Source organism: Heteronotia binoei, chromosome 10 (assembly GCF_032191835.1).
Source record: "Heteronotia binoei isolate CCM8104 ecotype False Entrance Well chromosome 10, APGP_CSIRO_Hbin_v1, whole genome shotgun sequence".
NCBI classification, from domain to species: Eukaryota; Metazoa; Chordata; class Lepidosauria; order Squamata; family Gekkonidae; genus Heteronotia; species Heteronotia binoei.
Genome location: NC_083232.1, coordinates 22,147,910 through 22,166,722, shown reverse-complemented (window position 1 = coordinate 22,166,722; position 18,813 = coordinate 22,147,910). Strand labels below are relative to the sequence as shown.

Genomic DNA, 18,813 nt, shown 5'->3' with positions numbered 1-18,813 from the left:
ACAAAGATGCATAAGTTTCATCAACTTACACCTTAATGTTGGTGACCCAAGTGATGGGCTTTCAAGGCAAGTGAGAAGCAGAGGTGGTGTGACATTGCCTTCCTTTGCAGTTTTCCTTGGTGGTCTCCCATCCAGATGTCAATCCTGCTTAGCTTCTGAGATCTGGCAAGATCAGGCTATACCATGCCGCCTCCCCTCCTGAAGATAATCTGTATATAAGCTACTTAGAGGAAAAGTAGGGTATAAGTTGTTAACAAAATAATGTATACATAAATAACTATTTGGGGTATAGGTGGATGTTTGTGTTCCAATGTTCTAGAAGATGTTCTAATGTGGTGTCCCTCACATCCTAACTAAACATTAATTTAGCTGCTGTTTTCTGAATTGCCGGTGTCATCTTCTCTATCATAAGCAGCTTTCCTCTTCTGCTGTGCACTTTCCTGCAGTCTTCCATTTTGTACTTGTGCTAATTTTCTGCAAAATATAAAGTTGTTAGACTTCTGAACAGACCTGAAATCATCCAAGTTGCCTTTCTTGGGGAATAACTTCTTATGTCATTTCTAGCAAAGAGGACTGGACCTCTCGAGGGTGCGGACATGTGTGGTTGTGGCAGAAGAACGGCCTCGAATCGCTCTGACGCAATCTTTTTCAAAGCTTTTCAAAGATCTGGGCCTACACCCCCGGGCTGTCAGCACATCGTTTGGCTGCAGAGTTAACCTAGCCATATGTTTGCAGGTAAGACTCTTCTTAGAAAAATCTTAAAAGTAGCACCTCCTGTTATGACATGGGTGAGCTTTTTACTAGGCTGCTTGATTAGACAATGCATGTAGTACTCAGTGTTTCTTCTTTCATAATGCTAGTAATACACATCCCATCTCATCCTGCCACATTTCAGTTAACAAGCATTTTTCATAAAGCCTCCATACAGCTGTTAATTTTAGTAGCTTTAGGGATGTGCACTTGGTATATTCCAAGCCAAATAAATACCTGAACAATACCTTATTTGTATTTTTCAGGTATTTATTCAGCCAAATCAGATCAGTGAATCTGATTTGGCTACTGAAATAGCCACTCCTGATTAAAAGCCAATATTATTCGGCTTTTATTTGGGTGCTGCTAGAAGGTATTTAACTTTTAAATGCCTCCTGAACTCACCAAGTTGCACCGCTCCTGCAGTGCAACTCGGTGAGTGAACTCAGAAGGCATTAAACTTTGAGTGCCTTCTGAACTCTCAGAGTTGTGCCACTGTGCCAGCATGACTCACAGTCACAGAACCTTTATTGGCATAACAACAGTATCAAATCAAGGAAGCAGGGGGGAAAGGTGGTTAATTAAACATTCTGAACAGACTTCTCTTATAAGCAAAGTAAAGGAAGTTTGACTCGGTGAATGAACTCATATATTCTGAACTCCATTATACACTATGAGAACGGTCTCCATAAAGTATAATGGAGCCAAATAAATTCAGGTATTCCAAATATTTATCTAAATCTCTATAAAATACCAATATTGGAATTCGGGAATATCCAGGAATACCAATATTTTGGGAGTCCAATAGACCCAAGGGGGGGGGGGGTAGCATTTTTTTTCCCCACACCCCTAGTAGCTGTGTAAGTGAGATACTTGTACATGTCTTGAAACTGAAGGCTCCTCTCTATGGAAATAAATTTTCTCAAACAGCATTACCAGGGCAAACTGTACTGAGGATCACAGTTCTCTGTGGAAATCATGTGGTGCCAGGGGAAGGTCTCCTCAGTTGTGGTAGACAGGTCACAGAGCTGTAGGTTGCAATGCTAAATGTTGTGCTTGAGTATGTAAATTTTATACACTGTCTTCCATACATGTGCAAACAATTTTTCATGAAGTGTCGCTAGTAGTAAAACTGGGGAGGACTTTTGGAGCCAGAAGAGGTAATGCTGAGATTGATGGACTAATGATTCTGACTCTCTGTAAGGCATCTTCATATACCAGAGCTATCATAAGTAATAACTGGATTCATATAAACTCTCTTTTCTATAGTTAGAAAATGGCCCCTTGTGAATTCAGAGCATATTTGTACAATTAGGATTATATGTGCATATCCTTAGTTCTGTATCATGGTTGTTTGAGAAGGATGGCTTGGGGCAGAGACTGTGGTAAAGAAGGGGACATGGAGGAAGGAAAGGTGTTGAGTTAAGACAGCTAATGCAGGAGATAGAATTACACCCTTTAGCATACTGGTGGTTGCTAAATGTCTCCTGGAGCCTGTCTTCGCTTTCTGTGCAATCATTTCAATGTATGAAGTTGCCTCCTATCAAGTCAAATCATGATCTGTCTAGTCCATGTCATCTGCCTCTAACAGACAGCAGCTTTCCAGGGTTTCAGGCAGAGACATCCTATTGTTGCAGTTCAGTGCCTGAATTGTAGAAGCTTGTGACAGAACCAGGGGCCTTCTGCAGGCAGAGTGTATGTTCTGTTGCCGAGCCATGGCACCTACTGATCACCCGTTCCCACTCATAGTTTTCTGTGTCACTATCTCCATATTAAATGACCGCTTTTGTAGAATTGTAGTACAATGGAAGATCCATTAGAGTTTTGGACCAAAAGGACATGACTTTTGTTGCTATGAAGCACATCGATCCTTGAGAACTAATTTATAGTTCCTATAGTTTTAAATGGCTTATTGTTTTAAACCAATCCTGTAACCTGCCCTGAGCCTGCTTTGCAGGAAGGGTGGGACAGAAATTGAATTCAATCAATCAATCAATGCTGTGGTTGATGTGGAAAAGAGCACTCTCCTTTCTATGAACTAACATGAAGTGCCGTTTCTCTTAGTTTCGGTAGGGCTTACACTATCCCAACAGATCACACTCTGTTGTCAGTTCGTTATATCTCCAGCTGTGCCACAGTTAAATGCCAAATCTGCTACTTGAACCACGGGTCACATCTAACTTTCTCCCTTTCTCACAATACAAGAACTCGTGGGCATTCGATGAAATTGCTGAGCAGACAGGTTAAAACGGATAAAAGGAAGTACTTCTTCACCCAAAGGGTGATTAACATGTGGAATTCACTGCCACAGGAGGTGGTGGCGTCCACAAGCATAGCCACCTTCAAGAAGGGGTTAGATAAAAATATGGAGCAGAGGTCCATCAGTGGCTATTAGCCACAGTGTGTGTGTGTGTGTGTGTGTGTGTGTGTGTGTGTGTGTATATATATATATATATATATATATATATATATATATATATATATATATATATATATATATATATTTGGCTGCTGTGTGACACAGAATGTTGGACTGGATGGGCCATTGGCCTGATCTAACATGGCTTCTCTTATGTTCTTATGTTCTAACTTCATGAATATGGTCATCTCCATAGAAAGCAAAGTCTAGTGTGTTTGGGGGGAAAATAAGTTTTACTGACCATGCAAACAATTAGAGTTGGTGTAATTAAGGTGCAACCGGCATTGATACAATCGTTTCCACTTGAGACCGCTTTTAACTTACCCCAAATGTCTGGCATTTGTTAGTAGCTAGGTTGCTCTGAAGTGAAAGCTAGAGCTTAAACCTGAAATCTTCAGTGAGAATGCAAAACCACCGTTAGAAGTGCAGACAGGGCCGTAGCCAGGATTTCATGTTTGGTGGGGCCCAAAGCAGGATACGTTGTTTAGTGGGTCTGGGGGAACCTGGTTTGTTGGCCCCTGGGCTCTCGGCACTGTAAGCTGCCTTGAGTTCCACAAACTAACCCCCCCCCCTTTGCTTGGGCAGTCACAGCAGCTCCGCTCCCCCACTCCTTTCTTATGTGCCCCTCTCAGAGAGACAGAGACCTCTTGACTCCCCTCCTTGCTCTGCTCACTGTGTTAGGGAAGGGGAGAAGAAAAAGTGAAAAGACCAGCTACTACTTGTTCAGAGTGGCAGTGAGCAAAAGGGACAGATTGGGGGCCCTCCAATGGAGGGGCCATACAGTTGGAAGGAGCGGTCGAAAGGATGGGCCTGGCCTCCCCTGGGCCTCACTGTTGCTACGGGCCTGAGTGCAGACCTTGAGCAGTAGTACCACAGCAGGCTCAAGATGTTGAGGGATGACATTTTCCTCCTCATAATTCTGAAGGAACGGGGCTGCAAGTTATTATATGTTCTGTTTTTCAACGGTAAATCCATTCTAGGGAATAACCTGCTTTAAATAAACAGGTTGTGAGCATTAGAACAAAAAACCTGATCAACCCAATCAAAAAAATACCTTGTGGAAGTGTTGATGTAATGGGAGGATGAACGGGGGCACCTGGGACTGCACCTCTCTCCTTCCCTTCATTGAACCACATGTCCTTATGTAACGCCAGTCTGGTGACTGAACAACAATTTCTGGGCCTGCCGGTTAGCATGTGCCATAACTGTAAATGCAATTAATATTTTGCAAATCACTGCTTAAGATAATGAGCCTTCAGCTCTGGGAATAGAGTCATCTGCACAAAGGCTTCGTTGCCATTGAGATGGCCAGCCTCTGCTCTCTTGACTTCACTACTGATGACGGTAGGCTGCTGGAATCTCCCCCCCTCCCCCAATAGTATTTATTTATTTCATTCTTCTGCACTCCACCTTTCTGCCCAGTGGGGACCCTCCTTCATTTTACATACATAGCAATTTCCTTTATTGGCATGATAAAACTCTTAGTATAGAAAAGGGCAGGATAACAGAAAATGCAGAAATAAAACATACACATGTATAAAAAACACATTCCATCTTTCAGTTCCATTCTTTAAAAGTTATGAATTAAATCATGATAAAATAGCTTAGTTACCATAGGACTACGTATAAGTAGAGCTGCCTGGAGGAACTTTGCCACAGTTTCAGTAATGTCATCAGCAGTATTGTTTAGCAAAAAACCAATTTGTGTGAGTCAAGTAAATCTAAAATACTACCAAGAATTGGTGATAAAATGCAATGCCGTACATTGAAGTAGTAACATCATTCTAATAGCACATGGGATACTGTCTCGATGGCACCACTTGCACAGGGACATAATCTATTAAGGAAAGGTGTGCCATTTACTCTTCGTCTTTCATCTTATCCTTGTAACAATCCCATGAGGTAGATTAGGCAGAGAGGCTGTGACTGGCCCAAGGTCACCCAGCGAGCTGCCGTGGTGCAAGTAGGGATTTGAACCTGGATCTCTCAGATCCTAGCCCAGGGTGGATTGTAAACATGGGGAGACAATGTGTCGAGGCTCCAGCCTTTCTCCCTGACATCTAGTACTCTGGGCTGAGGAAATGCCTGTATGGAGGAGCTCTAACTTATTTGAACCTTCTCCTACAATCTGAAGTAGTAGAGTTCTGACACAGGTCTGTCAGCCTGGCGAAAAGTAAGCCTGACTTACGATGCAGCCTAGTAACCAGGCCTCAGATTCAGTGGGAGCTCACGGGAGCACAGCTCCTGAACCTTCTGAGAGTTCCATCTCCTCCTCCTTCTGAGAGTTCTATCTCCTTGTCCATTGAATAGTATGTGCAGCTGCGTAACAATCCCTGGATGAGCTCCACCACCTGTTTTTCTACAAAATGACCGCTGCTAGTAACAATGAGAGACCTTTGGCCCTGCTCAGCAAGGAGTTTTTGCCACACATCAGCAGTGAATAGTGAATCTGAGTTTGGTTATTGTTCATTGCCATATCCCATTGCTGGGTACAGAATAATCACACTTCCAAGTTGCTGCTGGGGTTGATAATTGAGGTCTGGGGATCTTTGGAGGGAGAGAGGATTTGGCCTGGACTCCGACCCTCGGTATGAATGCGAGTTCTTCAGGTTCTTCAAAACATTTGATGTATGCTTTGTCAAATAAAAACATTCTATGCCAGCTCTAGTTTGGTGTGGTGGTTAAGTGTGCGGACTCTTATCTGGGAGAGCCAGGTTTAATTCCCCACTCCTCCACATGCACCTGCTGGAGTGACCTTATGTCAGTCATAACTCTTTCAGAGCTGTTCCTCTCGATTAGTTTGTGTCAGAGCTGTCTCAGCCATACCTACCTCACAGGGTGTCTGTTGTGGGGAGGAGAAGGGAAACATTGTAAACCGCTCTGAGACTCCTTCAGGTAGTGAAGGGTGGGGCATAAATCCAATCTCTCCTTATTCTTCTTCTCTAGCAGTCAAATGCAGAACAGTCTAGGAGTGTTTAATTCTCTAGCTTAGTTTTGACCTTTTGGTAACAAGACTGTACAAAGAAGCCTTGATTTTTCATTCAATCCTATGTAGAGATTTGGGGGAGCAGAGAATAGTATACGTATGCTTTTTGTTACAGCTTCATTGTGCAGAACTATACAGCTTTTCTTCATGCTTCAGGAGAACAAGGAGTCACCTAAAATGTTCTTTTCAAGAACCATAGGATAGTTTGAAAACCTCTGATTATTAACTAATATGTTTCTTAAACTTGCTCAGCTGGTAATTCCTGAATTTTGTGCAGGGCCACACTAGTGTTCCATAAGAAACAACTTTTTAAAAAAATGTTCAGGCACTTTTGAGTCTGAAATACCAGCCATCAAAGGAGACTGCCCACTGCATCTCTGCATGGTTTACTGTTCTGACCACTCCTAGTCATAGAAGCGTGATTCTGATTCTTTTATCTTTTTATCTTTGGGGGGGGGTTGCCTTGGCTGTGGGAGATATGAAACATATGCAGAAACTCAGCTACTTAGGTTCCTCTGAAAATAAAAAGCTCTAAAAGTTAACTTTTGAGGAGAGGGTACAAGTATGCCTCCTCATCAGAAGAACTGAGCTAGGTGACAGAATAGAATTTCCTTAAGCTTGGCTTTAACGGGTTGCTTGGGGACTTGTATCTGCTGTTCACTAACCACACTGTCTATACAGTCTTTCAAATTGCTCGTCTGTCAGAAGTTAGCAAGTCTATTACCATCTCCTCTGTTTGCACTATCAAATGGTTGACACCTCATTTTTTTTCTTTTTAAACCTCTAACAGTGTAACGGTTTAGTTTGTAAGATTCATGTTATTTGACATGATTTTTTTATCTTTTTATTTTACTCCCCGCTTTTTGCATTTATCCTTTTTATCTCCCTCCCAATTTCCATTCCCATTTTTATTTTTCCCCCCTATGTGTTTCTGTCTTTCCTTTTCCTCCCCACATCCCTCTTGTTCCTGCCGCTGTAGCCACACAGGCTGGGGAAACTGGCCGAGCAGGTAGGGGACTTTCATGTACCATCGAAAACCTCCACTTCTCCGCTCCTAACAGTGGGACAGACTAGATGGAGGCTGGAGACTTTTTTTTGCATGTGGGGGGGGTGTGCAGTCTGCAAATCCTGCAGGACTGGCCGTGGGGTAGGAAGGAAACCCCATCTACAGACTTTATGGGATACAGACTTCCATCCAAAGTTTAACTGTCAGCTCATTTAACAATGAAGTTAAAACACACACACACACACACAGAACTCAGTTTAGCTTTAATGTTCAAACTGGTTCTATTGATTTTATAAATCGGGTTTGGTCAACTATGAAAACATTTCCTAAGGTAATACTTATAGATTGCTCTCTCTTCCCCTTCCCCCAAATTAACGATGCTTGAAATGAGCTCCTCCACTCCAAGCTAGTCTGTTACACTGCTGAGTCTATTAGCACATTGGAAACCACACCCTCTAAGCCACTAGGCAGGATTTTGTGTCTTGTGGGGGGTTTTTTTGGCTTTCACCAAACAGAAGAAGGCTAATCATGCATGTTGCGGCTCTCGTAGCTCTGTCTCTTGGCTGTCTTGGTGGTGGGGTGCTCATCAGTGTTTCAGTAAATGTTCCACTGTTTAGATGTGTCTCTTGCCCTCTGTGGTGTCATAGAACTGACCTGTATGAAAAAAGGAGCCCAGGGCAAATGAACTGCCAGCCAGAATGGCAGAAACCCGGAAGAGCTACTTGTGTGGTCTCTTTAACCTTCACTGTGTGCCAATTGCTCACCATTCCAAAAGTCCTTCATGTGTCCCCTTTGGCTTTCCCTTCAAACTTGGTTGTGAGATTCCGGTTAGCAAGACTGGGCTGGTCCAACACACACACACAATCTTGTATGACTTGCCCATCAATTGTTGGCATAGGACAGGGGTGGCCAAACCAGCTCAGGAGCCACATTTAGCTCTTTCACACATATTGTATGGCTCTCAAGCTTGGAGAAGCTTGGCCAGCTTGGAGAAGGCATTTGTCTCTTTAAATTACATTGCCAAGCCAGCTGGCAACTTGGAGAATGCATTTAAAGTTGCTTTCTTTCAACCTTTCCTTCCCTCAAACATCTGACATTGATGTCTTGCAGCTCTCAAACATCCAACACTTATTCTCTGTGACTCTTACGTTAAGCACATTTAGCCACCCCTGGCATAGGAGGTTGCCAAACTAACACAGAATCCTGAAGCTGGTTAGAAACCAGTACTTTGTCACAGTTGTGGTGGAAATCATGGTGATGTTACTTATTCCTACATACATGTAAATAATGATCTTCTAGTTTTCTGCCGGGCAAGCAGTGAGGCATGCTGCAGAACATTGAAGTCAGGATGAACACTCAAGCACTTAAGCGCTTGAATGCAAGGGGGAAAAACCTATAAAGTGATGTGGGAATAGGTGGGCACATGTGTTAGATTAGCAGCTTCGGTGTTCTGCGAATAGACCAGAAGCTGGGAATCCCATGAAGCCTCATGAGGAGAGAAGGATAAACAATTTGGAACCCCTGCCCCCAAAGCTCCCCCTTGCAATATTCACTGGGCTCCCCAAGACTTGAGTTGGCTGACTTCTTCCTCCTTTCCATTTTCCCTTTCACCCTGCCCCCTTCTGATCTCTGCATCCCATCCTTCCTGGAACTGTATGCCTTTCCAGCATCAGCCCATACTTAGGGTTTGGTTTTTACTTTTGGTTAACTCACAGTCGTGTTTTTCTGCAAACCTGGGGTTTCCCCCAAGAGAATACAGAGCCTAGTTTTGCTGATTTCTTCATCCAGCCTGTTTAATATTTAGATGCAGTGATGTGCTTTTAGGAGAACAGACCTGAAAAATAACAAATGAAATGGTGATGGAAAAGAATAGCTGCTTATGTTTCTTCAGTCCATATCAGCTGGTATCACATCCCGCCCTTTTTAATGCCATTTACTTTAAATAAATCTTTTGCATCTATTTGAGAGTCTCAACAAACTCTGCCTCTTTTTTTCACTTGCTTCTACCATTGCCAACTGTGTCTCTTCAGCTGTTCCTGTATTCTTTTGTTTTACCAAATGCATCATGTGTTGCTATGTAGATATATGCTGTCTCAGCCTTTCACTAGCGTCAAGTTTCTGTTGACATTCATTTTCAAGAAAGGAGACAATTGCGAGTTTATATTTGTACTAAAAGGTTAATGAGTATGCCCAGGAAGATGATTAATTTTCTGTCCCCCATCCCACACACCGTTATTAATGTATTAACTGTTTTGATCAGTAGTAATAACATGGGTTTTCTACAGTTTACATCAATGGTAAGTATAATGCAAGGGTTTTTTGTTGTGTTTCCTTACCACCACCATTTATCAGAGCACACAGACATGTGCTCTAGGCAAGAGTTCTAACTGAAAGCTGTTCTTTTATAGGGGACGTCGGGGCCAGATCCAACAACTGTGTATGTTGACATGAGGGCCCTGAGGCATGACAGGTAGGAATTAAAAAAAAATTTTTTTTGCAGTATTCAGGGTTGAAATACACACACGATGCTTAAAAGCTAAGAATAGTTCTGCTGGATCCAACCAAGGGTCTGTCTAGGCCAGTGTCCTGTTTCCCATGGTGGCCAACTAGATGTCCCAAGTCATGTGTGGAAGATGCTTATTGTAGCAGTCTTGCTGAACCTGGTAAGTGCCCAGATGAGAGTTCTCCTGGGAACCTCATATACATCCCACCTTGAGATTCCTGACTGAAGAAAGGTGAGAAGTAAAGGAAACAGTAAATAAATAAATGGTACAGAAGGTCTGCATGCAGAACATGATTGTCTAAGCTTACACACACACACTTGTATTCAGAGATGCACAGCCTCCAAACACAGAAGTGCTGTTTAGTCATCATAGTTTGTAGCTGTTAACAGGCTGATCTTCCATGAATTTGTCTAGTTTGTTTTTAACACTATCTAAGACAGGGGTGTTGAACTCATTTGTTTTGAGGGCTGGATCTGACATAAACAAGACTTTGTTGGGCTGGGCCATGTGTGTCATAAAATGTAATGCCAGATAGCAGAGATATAAACTTTATAAAGGACACAGACAAACACAACGATTTCTTTTTAAAAACTTAAAATAAAATATGGTTAAAAGATAAGCACTTCTGCAATATTTTGTTTATTTAACAGTCTCTGATAACTGACACCTTTTGCTCTGAATTCTTGTATCAAAATCTAGAGACAATGTCTGTGCTGTAGCAATCTTGAGTAGGCTGTTCAGGTGTTGTTCAGGTGTGTGTGTGTGTAAGTTGCAAACCTACTTTTGATTTATTGACATTCATGGTCAGTGCTTTGAGCCTAAGACTCAGAGGAAAACATGAAATGGCTGGGCATTGTTACTTTTTGTACATAAGCTGTTTCATGTGCTGGTCTGCCAATGGAGAAAATTGAGGCTTTGCTTTGTCGCTCCTGTGCAATTAAGCAAGCCTGGCAAAGCAACTAGTGATGCAAAAGGAAGCAAGAGAGGGAGGGAAAAAAGCAGAGGACAGTGAGTTGCTTGCAGGCCCAATAGGAGCCCTCTGAGGGCCTGATCTGATCTAAGCCCTTCACACCCCTGATCTAAGCCGCTTCACAGCATTTGCAAGGGAAAGATAGAAGCACAAAACTAATACAAAAAGTACATGGGTTTTCCCTATCACCCATTTGAAAATATTTTTAATGCATATAAATTACAATCTGGGAAAACTGGGAGAGCCAGTTTGGTGTAGTGGTTAAGTATCTGGGAGAACTGGGTTTGATTCCCCACTCCTCCACTTGCAGCTGCTGGAATAGCCTTGGGTTAGCCATAGCTCTGGCAGAGGTTGTCCTTGAAAGGGCAGCTGCTGTGAGAGCCCTCTCCAGCCCCACCCACCTCACAGGGTGTCTGCTGTGGGGGAAGAAGGTAAAGGAGATTGTGCGCTGCTCTGAGACTCTGAGATTCGGAATGGAGGGCGGGATATAAATCCAATATCTTCTTCTTCTTCAGTCTTCCTTTTAATCTGCAAGGCAATTCATCAAATGTTAAAACCCCAATATTGAAGTAAAAGCCATCATACGAAAACAGTGATACACACATTGTTAATTGGGAACAGTAGCAATAAAAACTCATCTGAGATGTTATTTGTTTCTAAAAAATCTTGTCTGCTCTCCTCCTGGCAGAGACTGGGCTTCTATCAGGCAGGCACAAGGCTTTTTTTGAGCAGGAATGCACAGGACCGCAGTTCCAGCTGGCTTGGTGTCAGGGCATGTCGCCTAATATGCAAATGAGTTCCTGCTGGACTTTTTCTTAAAAAAAAAGCCCTAGGCAGGCCTATTTGGTTGAGAGTTCAACATGAAAGGCGCTGTGGTCAAGAAAGTCCAGCATCCTACCAAACTCCACAAGGGAAGGGAGCAGAATATCAGAGGGCAGGGCGAAAGCTAGGCCATTTTTTCCGCAGTTGCTTAAAATAGCTCGCAAGTGCTTTTTTAGTCCACAAGTGACAATCGTGCAATTACCAGTGAGACGTTTCTTACAGGAATAACTCACTGATTTATACCAGATGACTGGAGAAGCTTTGCACCAGCATGTAATCACGCTGTTCTTTTTCACTTTCAGTCTTTTAGAAACGTGCCCTTCCTTTTCAATGTGCTGGGCTCCCAAGCCAGCTAACAACAATTAAAATCTAAAACCGTTCAGCAACCATAATTATAACCTTCCCGCCAAGAAAAAGTTGTCACGCACACTTTCTGAAATCTGTACAGTGGCATGGTAGTTTGTGCAACAAGCAGACTTCCTTGTAGCATCCATGGAGTCCGGCCTGCGAATTCTTATCACTCAAGAAATCTGTTTAATGTACTGCACAACTGATTTTTTTTAATACGCTGATGATTTTTTAAAGAACATCAGCAGTTCTAGGATGACAGTATGTTCTGTCTTTTTGCCATCTTTGGAGGTTATAGTGAATCCCAACACGTAGAGCCTCTTCTCTCCCCCCCACCCACACCCCGCCGTTTCCCACAGTCCATTGGTTCTTATGATCTGATATTCTGCAGAGCACTGTTAGTTCTGATAGCCAAAAGACTTTCCTGAGAGATGAGTTACCACTTTTTGTAGCTCATTCCTTGCCCATAAACCTGGACCAGTCATTGTCTAATAAAACTGGCATAAAGTTGGAGATGGAATGGAGATGTGAATGTTTTTAAAAAACTCTAAATTTTACATGTAGTCTCAGCTAGTGGAAATTGGGGACCTTCGCAGGCCTTTTTTCACATGGAAAGAGAACCAAACAGTGGTGCTGCTAACTTTATGCCTGCAAAAGACTGTTTACTATCATAAAATACTTCATTTCAGAACCCTTTTGGCTTCTCATCTCTCTAGTCAGGCAGTGGATATTCTTTACAACCTGCTATGTGCCATCCTACTGTATTGTTTCATTCTTCTCCAGCATGTTCATCTGGTTAACTCTTTTGCTGGATTGTAAATGTACATGTCTGTATGCTGAATTCAGCATAATGCATTTGACAATTAGGAAGAGATACGCGTTACCACGGCCTGGAACACAGGGAATTCAATAGAACTGCCAGCCACTCCCCCTGCCTTCGCAAGCTGATGAGGAGGAGAGAATTGTTAAATGAGCAGACACTTCTGAAGAGGAATACTTCATCTCAGCCCTGCCTTGGCCTTTAAGATGGAATAACCTTGTCTGCTTATGAGAGCTTTGTCTGTCTTCCTAGAAAAAGACAGATTTGTTTATATGATAAAGAATAAACTATGTAGATTTGTAACCATGAGAGAAACTTCATTTTAAAAGCCACATGAGCCACATGAAACTTGTGGGGAAGGGGTATTATCCCACCTATGCTTCCTTCCTGGTCTGTAGCCAGAAAATTTGGGGGAGGGGCTAAGGGGGGGAAATTTAGGTGGAGGGGCCCTCTGCTCTGGCGGCCCCCAATCTCCCCACCACTCTGTCAGCCCCGGTCCTCCTCCACGGCCCTCCCACCCACTCGGTAAAGCACCGGTTCCCGGGGCTCTTTCGAGGAGGCCCCTGCCCTCCTCTGCGGCGCCTCCCTCTCCCTCCCTTCCTCCCACCTGGTAAAGTGCCAGCTCTCAGGGCTCTTTCAAAGAAGCGCCCCCCCCCCCCCGGCTAGCCACTGATGGACCTCTGCTCCATATTTTTATCTAACCCCCTCTTGAAGGTGGCCATGCTTGTGGCCGCCACCACCTCCTGTGGCAGTGAATTCCACATGTTAATCACCCTTTGGGTGAAGAAGTACTTCCTTTTATCCATTTTAACCTGTCTGCTCAGCAATTTCATCGAATGCCCACGAGTTCTCGTATTGTGAGAAAGGGAGAAAAGTACTTCTTTCTCTACTTTCTCCATCCCATGCATTATCTTGTAAACCTCTATCATGTCACCCCGCAGTCGACGTTTCTCCAAGCTAAAGAGCCCTAAGCGTTTCAACCTTTCTTCATAGGGAAGGTGTTCCAGCCCTTTAATCATTCTAGTTGCCCTTTTCTGAACTTTCTCCAATGCTATAATATCCTTTTTGAGGTGCGGCGACCAGAACTGCACACAGTACTCCAAATGAGACCGCACCATCGATTTATACAGGGGCATTATGATACTGGCTGATTTGTTTTCAATTCCCTTCCTAATAATTCCCAGCATGGCGTTGGCCTTTTTTATTGCAAACGCACACTGCCTTGACATTTTCAGTGAATTATCTACCACGACCCCAAGATCTCTCTCTTGGTCAGTCTCTGCCAGTTCACACCCCATCAACTTGTATTTGTAGCTGGGATTCTTGGCCCCAATGTGCATTACTTTGCACTTGGCCACATTGAACCGCATCTGCCACGTTGACGCCCACTCACCCAGCCTCAACAGATCCCTTTGGAGTTCCTCATAATCCTCTCTGGTTCTCACCACCCTGAACAATTTAGTGCCATCCGCAAATTTGGCCACTTCACTGCTCACTCCCAACTCTAAATCATTTATGAACAAGTTAAAGAGCATGGGACCCAGTACCGAGCCCTGCGGCACCCCACTGCTTACCGTCCTCCATTGCGAAGACTGCCCATTTATACTCACTCTCTGCTTCCTATTACTCAGCCAGTTTTTGATCCACAAGAGGACCTGTCCTTTTACTCCATGACTCTCAAGCTTTCTAAGGAGCCTTTGATGAGGAACTTTATCAAAAGCTTTCTGGAAGTCAAGGTAAACAACATCTATCGGGTCTCCTTTGTCCACAAGTTTGTTTACCCCCTCAAAGAAATGTAACAGGTTAGTGAGGCAAGATCTTCCCTTACAGAACCCATGCTGAGTCTTCCTCAATAACCCGTGTTCATCAATGTGCCTACTCATTCTGTCCTTGATAATGGTTTCTACCAACTTTCCCGGTATTGAAGTCAGACTGACTGGCCTGTAATTTCCTGGATCTCCTCTGGAACCCTTTTTAAAGATGGGGGTGACATTTGCTACCTTCCAGTCCTCAGGAACAGAGGCAGATTTCAATGGGTCGACAGAGTGGTGGGAAGATTGGGGCCACCAAAGCGGTGGTGGCAGAGAGAGTGGGGCCGTGAGAGTGGCAGGGTGAGGGGGAGAGCAATGGAGAGGTCATATAGCTTGAAGAGGGGGTTGAGTGGAGGCGCCTAGCCCCCCTGGCCTCCTGTGGCTACGGGCCTACTTCCTTCCCTTTCTACCTATCTTCCCCTTTCTTTTTCTCCCCAAGCCAATCCCCCCCTTTTTTCTTTCCAACCCTCCACCAAGCCAATCCCCCCTTCTTTCTACCTCTCCCTTTTCCTTACCTTTGAGCCCGGCAGCAGCAGGCAGTGCCTGGGAGCTGCTCTAAGCCTGGAGCAGCTCCTGGTGTCGGTCAGGTCCAGGGCAGCTTCTAGTATCTACCATGGCCAGGCCCGAAATCTCTGCCTACATTCTCTGCTGTTGCAGCTGCTCTTCCTGGAGTCTCTGCCAGGCCCAAAGGTGTCTGCTGTGGCCAGGTCGAAAGTCTCTCCTGGCTATTCTGCCCAGAGGCTCTCCTGGTGTTCTGCACCACCATATCTGTGTCCAGAGCCTCTTCTGGTGTTCTTCGCTGCCACAGCTGAGCATGGAGCAGCTCCCAGTGTTCCCTGTGGCCAGCATCAAAAGTTACAAAGTATTTATTAAAAAGAAAATGTTTACAAGCATATTTTAGCAAAGTACCAGATTGAGCAAGGAATCCAAAAGAAATCCAAATCTTCTTTCCCTCTCTCTATACATGCCCTACGAGATGTTAAAATACAGGACAGGCTATTTAAGTTTAGGAGTTACAAATCTCTATAGATTGACCATTACCTTGAAGCTTTCTGTAGCTCTCTGGGGCAACACATGGTCAAAATGGCTGCCTTCCCAGTGGAGAGGTCTGTGGGCTAGCAGCACCCAAGAAAAAGAGAGCTTCCTCTTCGGTCTGAGTTTTATCACCTCTCTTTTCTTCACCCACTCACCTGGTCACGCCATGTCAGAGAAGCACATTCTGGAGATTATTGCTGGTGCCCCTCTAAATTTAAAGTGCACCAGACCTCTGTTTCCTGCTTGAAGGGGGGAGGAGACCATCCCAGGGTCTCTCCTGCTGAAGTGTATATTATAAAGGTAAGCTGGAAAGCATTTAGACTGACTTCCCTCTTCCTGGCTGTGCTCTACCCAGAGAGAGAGGGGGAAAAAAACTTTAAAACACTCAGAGTGAAGGTTGCTCATTTCACACCTTAATGGTATATTATTTCTGTATTTTTATATGAATATATTGCTGAAAACCATCTCAGTGTCAATAGCAACGGGAGCTTTGATTGGGCATTAGGGGAGGTGCACCAGGAAGGGACTCTGTCTGTTTCTGTGGGGAGAAGGGGACTTAAAGGGACTTGTTGCCTGTGTCTTGGTTGCGGCAGAAGTGAGTCCCATTAGCCCCTGATTGTTTCAAAGTATGATTTGAGATAGCAGGGAAACAAAATACCTGCAGCCCTAGTGTTCCTCTAATCATTGTATGAAAAGTCCATGGTAGGGGAACATGGTTTGGACCAGACTAGTGTTTAGCCTGTTCCTTTTTTGAAACTTGCCAGATATGAAACATGTGACCTCTTCAGCAGGAGGTGCATGAATCACATTTCAGCCAATCCTCCCCCCTCCCCAATCTGTATTTCCTGGCATTATACAAAGCATATGGCATAGACTCAACACAGCCTTAGGAAATGCTCAGGAACCCAGCTCATCAACCAAAGAAATCTGAGTGCAAACATAGCATGGTATGAAAATAGGACAGCAAAGTTTGGGGATTGGGGAAATGAGTAAAACTGATCATAATAATGATTGTTGGACCTTTAAATCCCACCCCCCCAGAGTTGAGAAACAACAAAATATTAAATGACTTGGAAATAGCCGTTTCTTCTGCAATCCTTGTGGGTTTTTTTCTTTTTTGAGAGGAAGGGACCACAAGTATCAGAGGCATATTCCTAATGCTCCAAATTATGTGTGGGAGGAGATTATTTGGGAGTTTTTAGTTGGTTGCTTTTAAATTGTTAACATTTTTAATTTATGATTTGTAAACTGCCTTGAGCCATGAGGATGCAAACGTTAGATCTGGATCTGGCAGTCGTCTGTTAAACCTCCATAATCATTTGCAGCAAGTGATCCTCTCAAGGTTTTTTTGTGTAGAAAAAGCACGGCAGGAACTCATTTGTATAACAGGCCACACCCCCAATGTCACCATTGTTCCGCACTGTTTTTTGTAGAAAAAGCTCAGCAGGACCTCATTTGTATAACAGGCCACACCCCCTGACGCTAAGCCAGCTGGAATTGCATTCCTGTGCGTTCCTGCTCCAAAAAAGCCCAGGATCCTCTAAACATTCACTGTGAAACGAAGGTTGTGCCACTGGCTTCCTAGCCTGTAGCAGCACAGCTAACCCTGAATCGCAGGGCACAATAAGAATGTCTGGTCATTTGTCGCTTGGGTTTAATTTCTCAAGCACAGAGTTTGGTAGGCACAATAGCAAGCCTGCAGCCCCGACTTCTCTAGCAGCTTAGAACCCCATTGCAAAAAGATTCTTATCCTTATTAGGTAAACATGAAAATAGGGTTTTTAAAAATAAAATAAATGGATATTGTTGTTTTTTTCTTTATAGAAGCAAATGGATGTTGCTGTTGAGATGTTTTTTTGTGAGCCTAGATTTTTAGTTGGCACTTCTAGGTGGTTGTTTTTAAACTTGCAATGCCGTTAGAAGCATGACCCCATGTTGGCTCTCCATAGTGTGTGTGTATAATTCATAACCCACATTTCAGAGATGGTCCGCTATTGCGTACGGATTTCCAGCGCTTCCGATTCCTCTCTTCCCCTCTCTTCCAGTCCCCGCACAGCGTGTACCAAATTGCTTAATGTTTCCTGCTGTGCCTGCTTCCTAACATCTTTCTAGCTTGGCACCAGAGCAGCTTTTCCTGGTGCTTTCTGTCTTTGGTGACTTCTCTTCATCTGCCATCAGAATGACATTTGGAACAGCCTTAGAAATGGCTTGATTAATCTCACGAAACCCCCACAGCTCCTCACTTACGCAGCGAAATGTAAATATATGATCCAAGAAAGGGGGATTTATGACTTTGCAGGATGTGGGGATTTTTGCTAGGGTTTTTGTAAAACAGAAATGTGGGGCCCTATGTGTTTAACTTAACCAATAAAAATTAATAGGGAGTTGTTTTGAGCCCTGGTAAGAAGCCACCTTCTGGTGATTTCTGGCTTTTATGGGGAACAATTTATCACACTTTAACAGAAGATTTAGCTTTTTGTTCTGTCTGAGAGCCAGTTTGGTGTAGTGGTTAAGTATGCGGACTCTTAACTGGGAGAACCGGGTATGCTTCCCCACTCCTCCACTTGCACCTGCTGGAATGGCCTTGGGTTAGCCATAGCTATCGCAGGAGTTGTCTTTGAAAGGGCAGCTGCTATGAGAGCCCTCTCAGCTCCACCCACTCCACAGGGTGTCTGTTGTGGGGGGAGAAAAGATTGCAAGCCGCTCTGAGTCTCTGATTCAGAGAGAAAGGCGGGGTATAAATCTGCAGTTGTCATCGTCTCTGATAGACTCTGTTTTGTGGGGAAGTCGGCACTTTTGTTTTAAAGCACCATTTCATTTCGTAAATGACTGTAAATTATTCTTAACATCAAGCATACAAGGGTCCAAGGACAAGGACAGTCTTCTCTTCTGTAAATGTCTCAAGCCAACTTTGGATACAGCTGATGTGGCTGAGTCGGTAGAGCTGGGGATTGAGTCTGATTAGGGAGACCTGGATTCAAATTGTCACTTGGCCACAAAGTTTATTAGGTAATCTTGGCAGTTGAGCCTAACACACAAGGTTGTTATGAAGGTAAAACAGGAAAAACATGAATACTCTTGGCTCCTTAGAGGAAGTGATCAAAAGAGGAACCAAGAGGAAGACATGAAAATGTCTTTCTTGCTTCCAATTTTACAGATGTGCCTTTTTTTTTCTGTACCAGCTTTGGGTGTCCAGAAGGCTCCGAACAGCTTCCTTACAATATAATGCAAAAGAAAACGGGCTTTTTTGTAGCAGGAACTCTGTTGCATATGAGGCCACAAACCCCTGATATAGCCAATCCTCCAAGAACTTACAATAGACCTTGTAATAAGAGCCCTGTAA

At 43.8% G+C, this 18,813-nt stretch overlaps 1 protein-coding gene across 4 annotated transcripts in view; it reads left to right on the top strand.

The window, feature by feature from the left end:
- The window catches only part of DIP2C (disco interacting protein 2 homolog C), a 398,914-nt gene that overhangs the window by 367,134 nt on the left and 12,967 nt on the right, over positions 1-18,813 (top strand). For all 4 annotated transcript variants that reach the window (XM_060248086.1, XM_060248085.1, XM_060248084.1 and 1 more), the window contains 2 exons: positions 565-735; positions 9,570-9,631. In XM_060248086.1, coding sequence (XP_060104069.1) covers positions 565-735; positions 9,570-9,631 — 233 coding nt within the window. The remainder of the gene's footprint in view (positions 1-564; positions 736-9,569; positions 9,632-18,813) is intronic.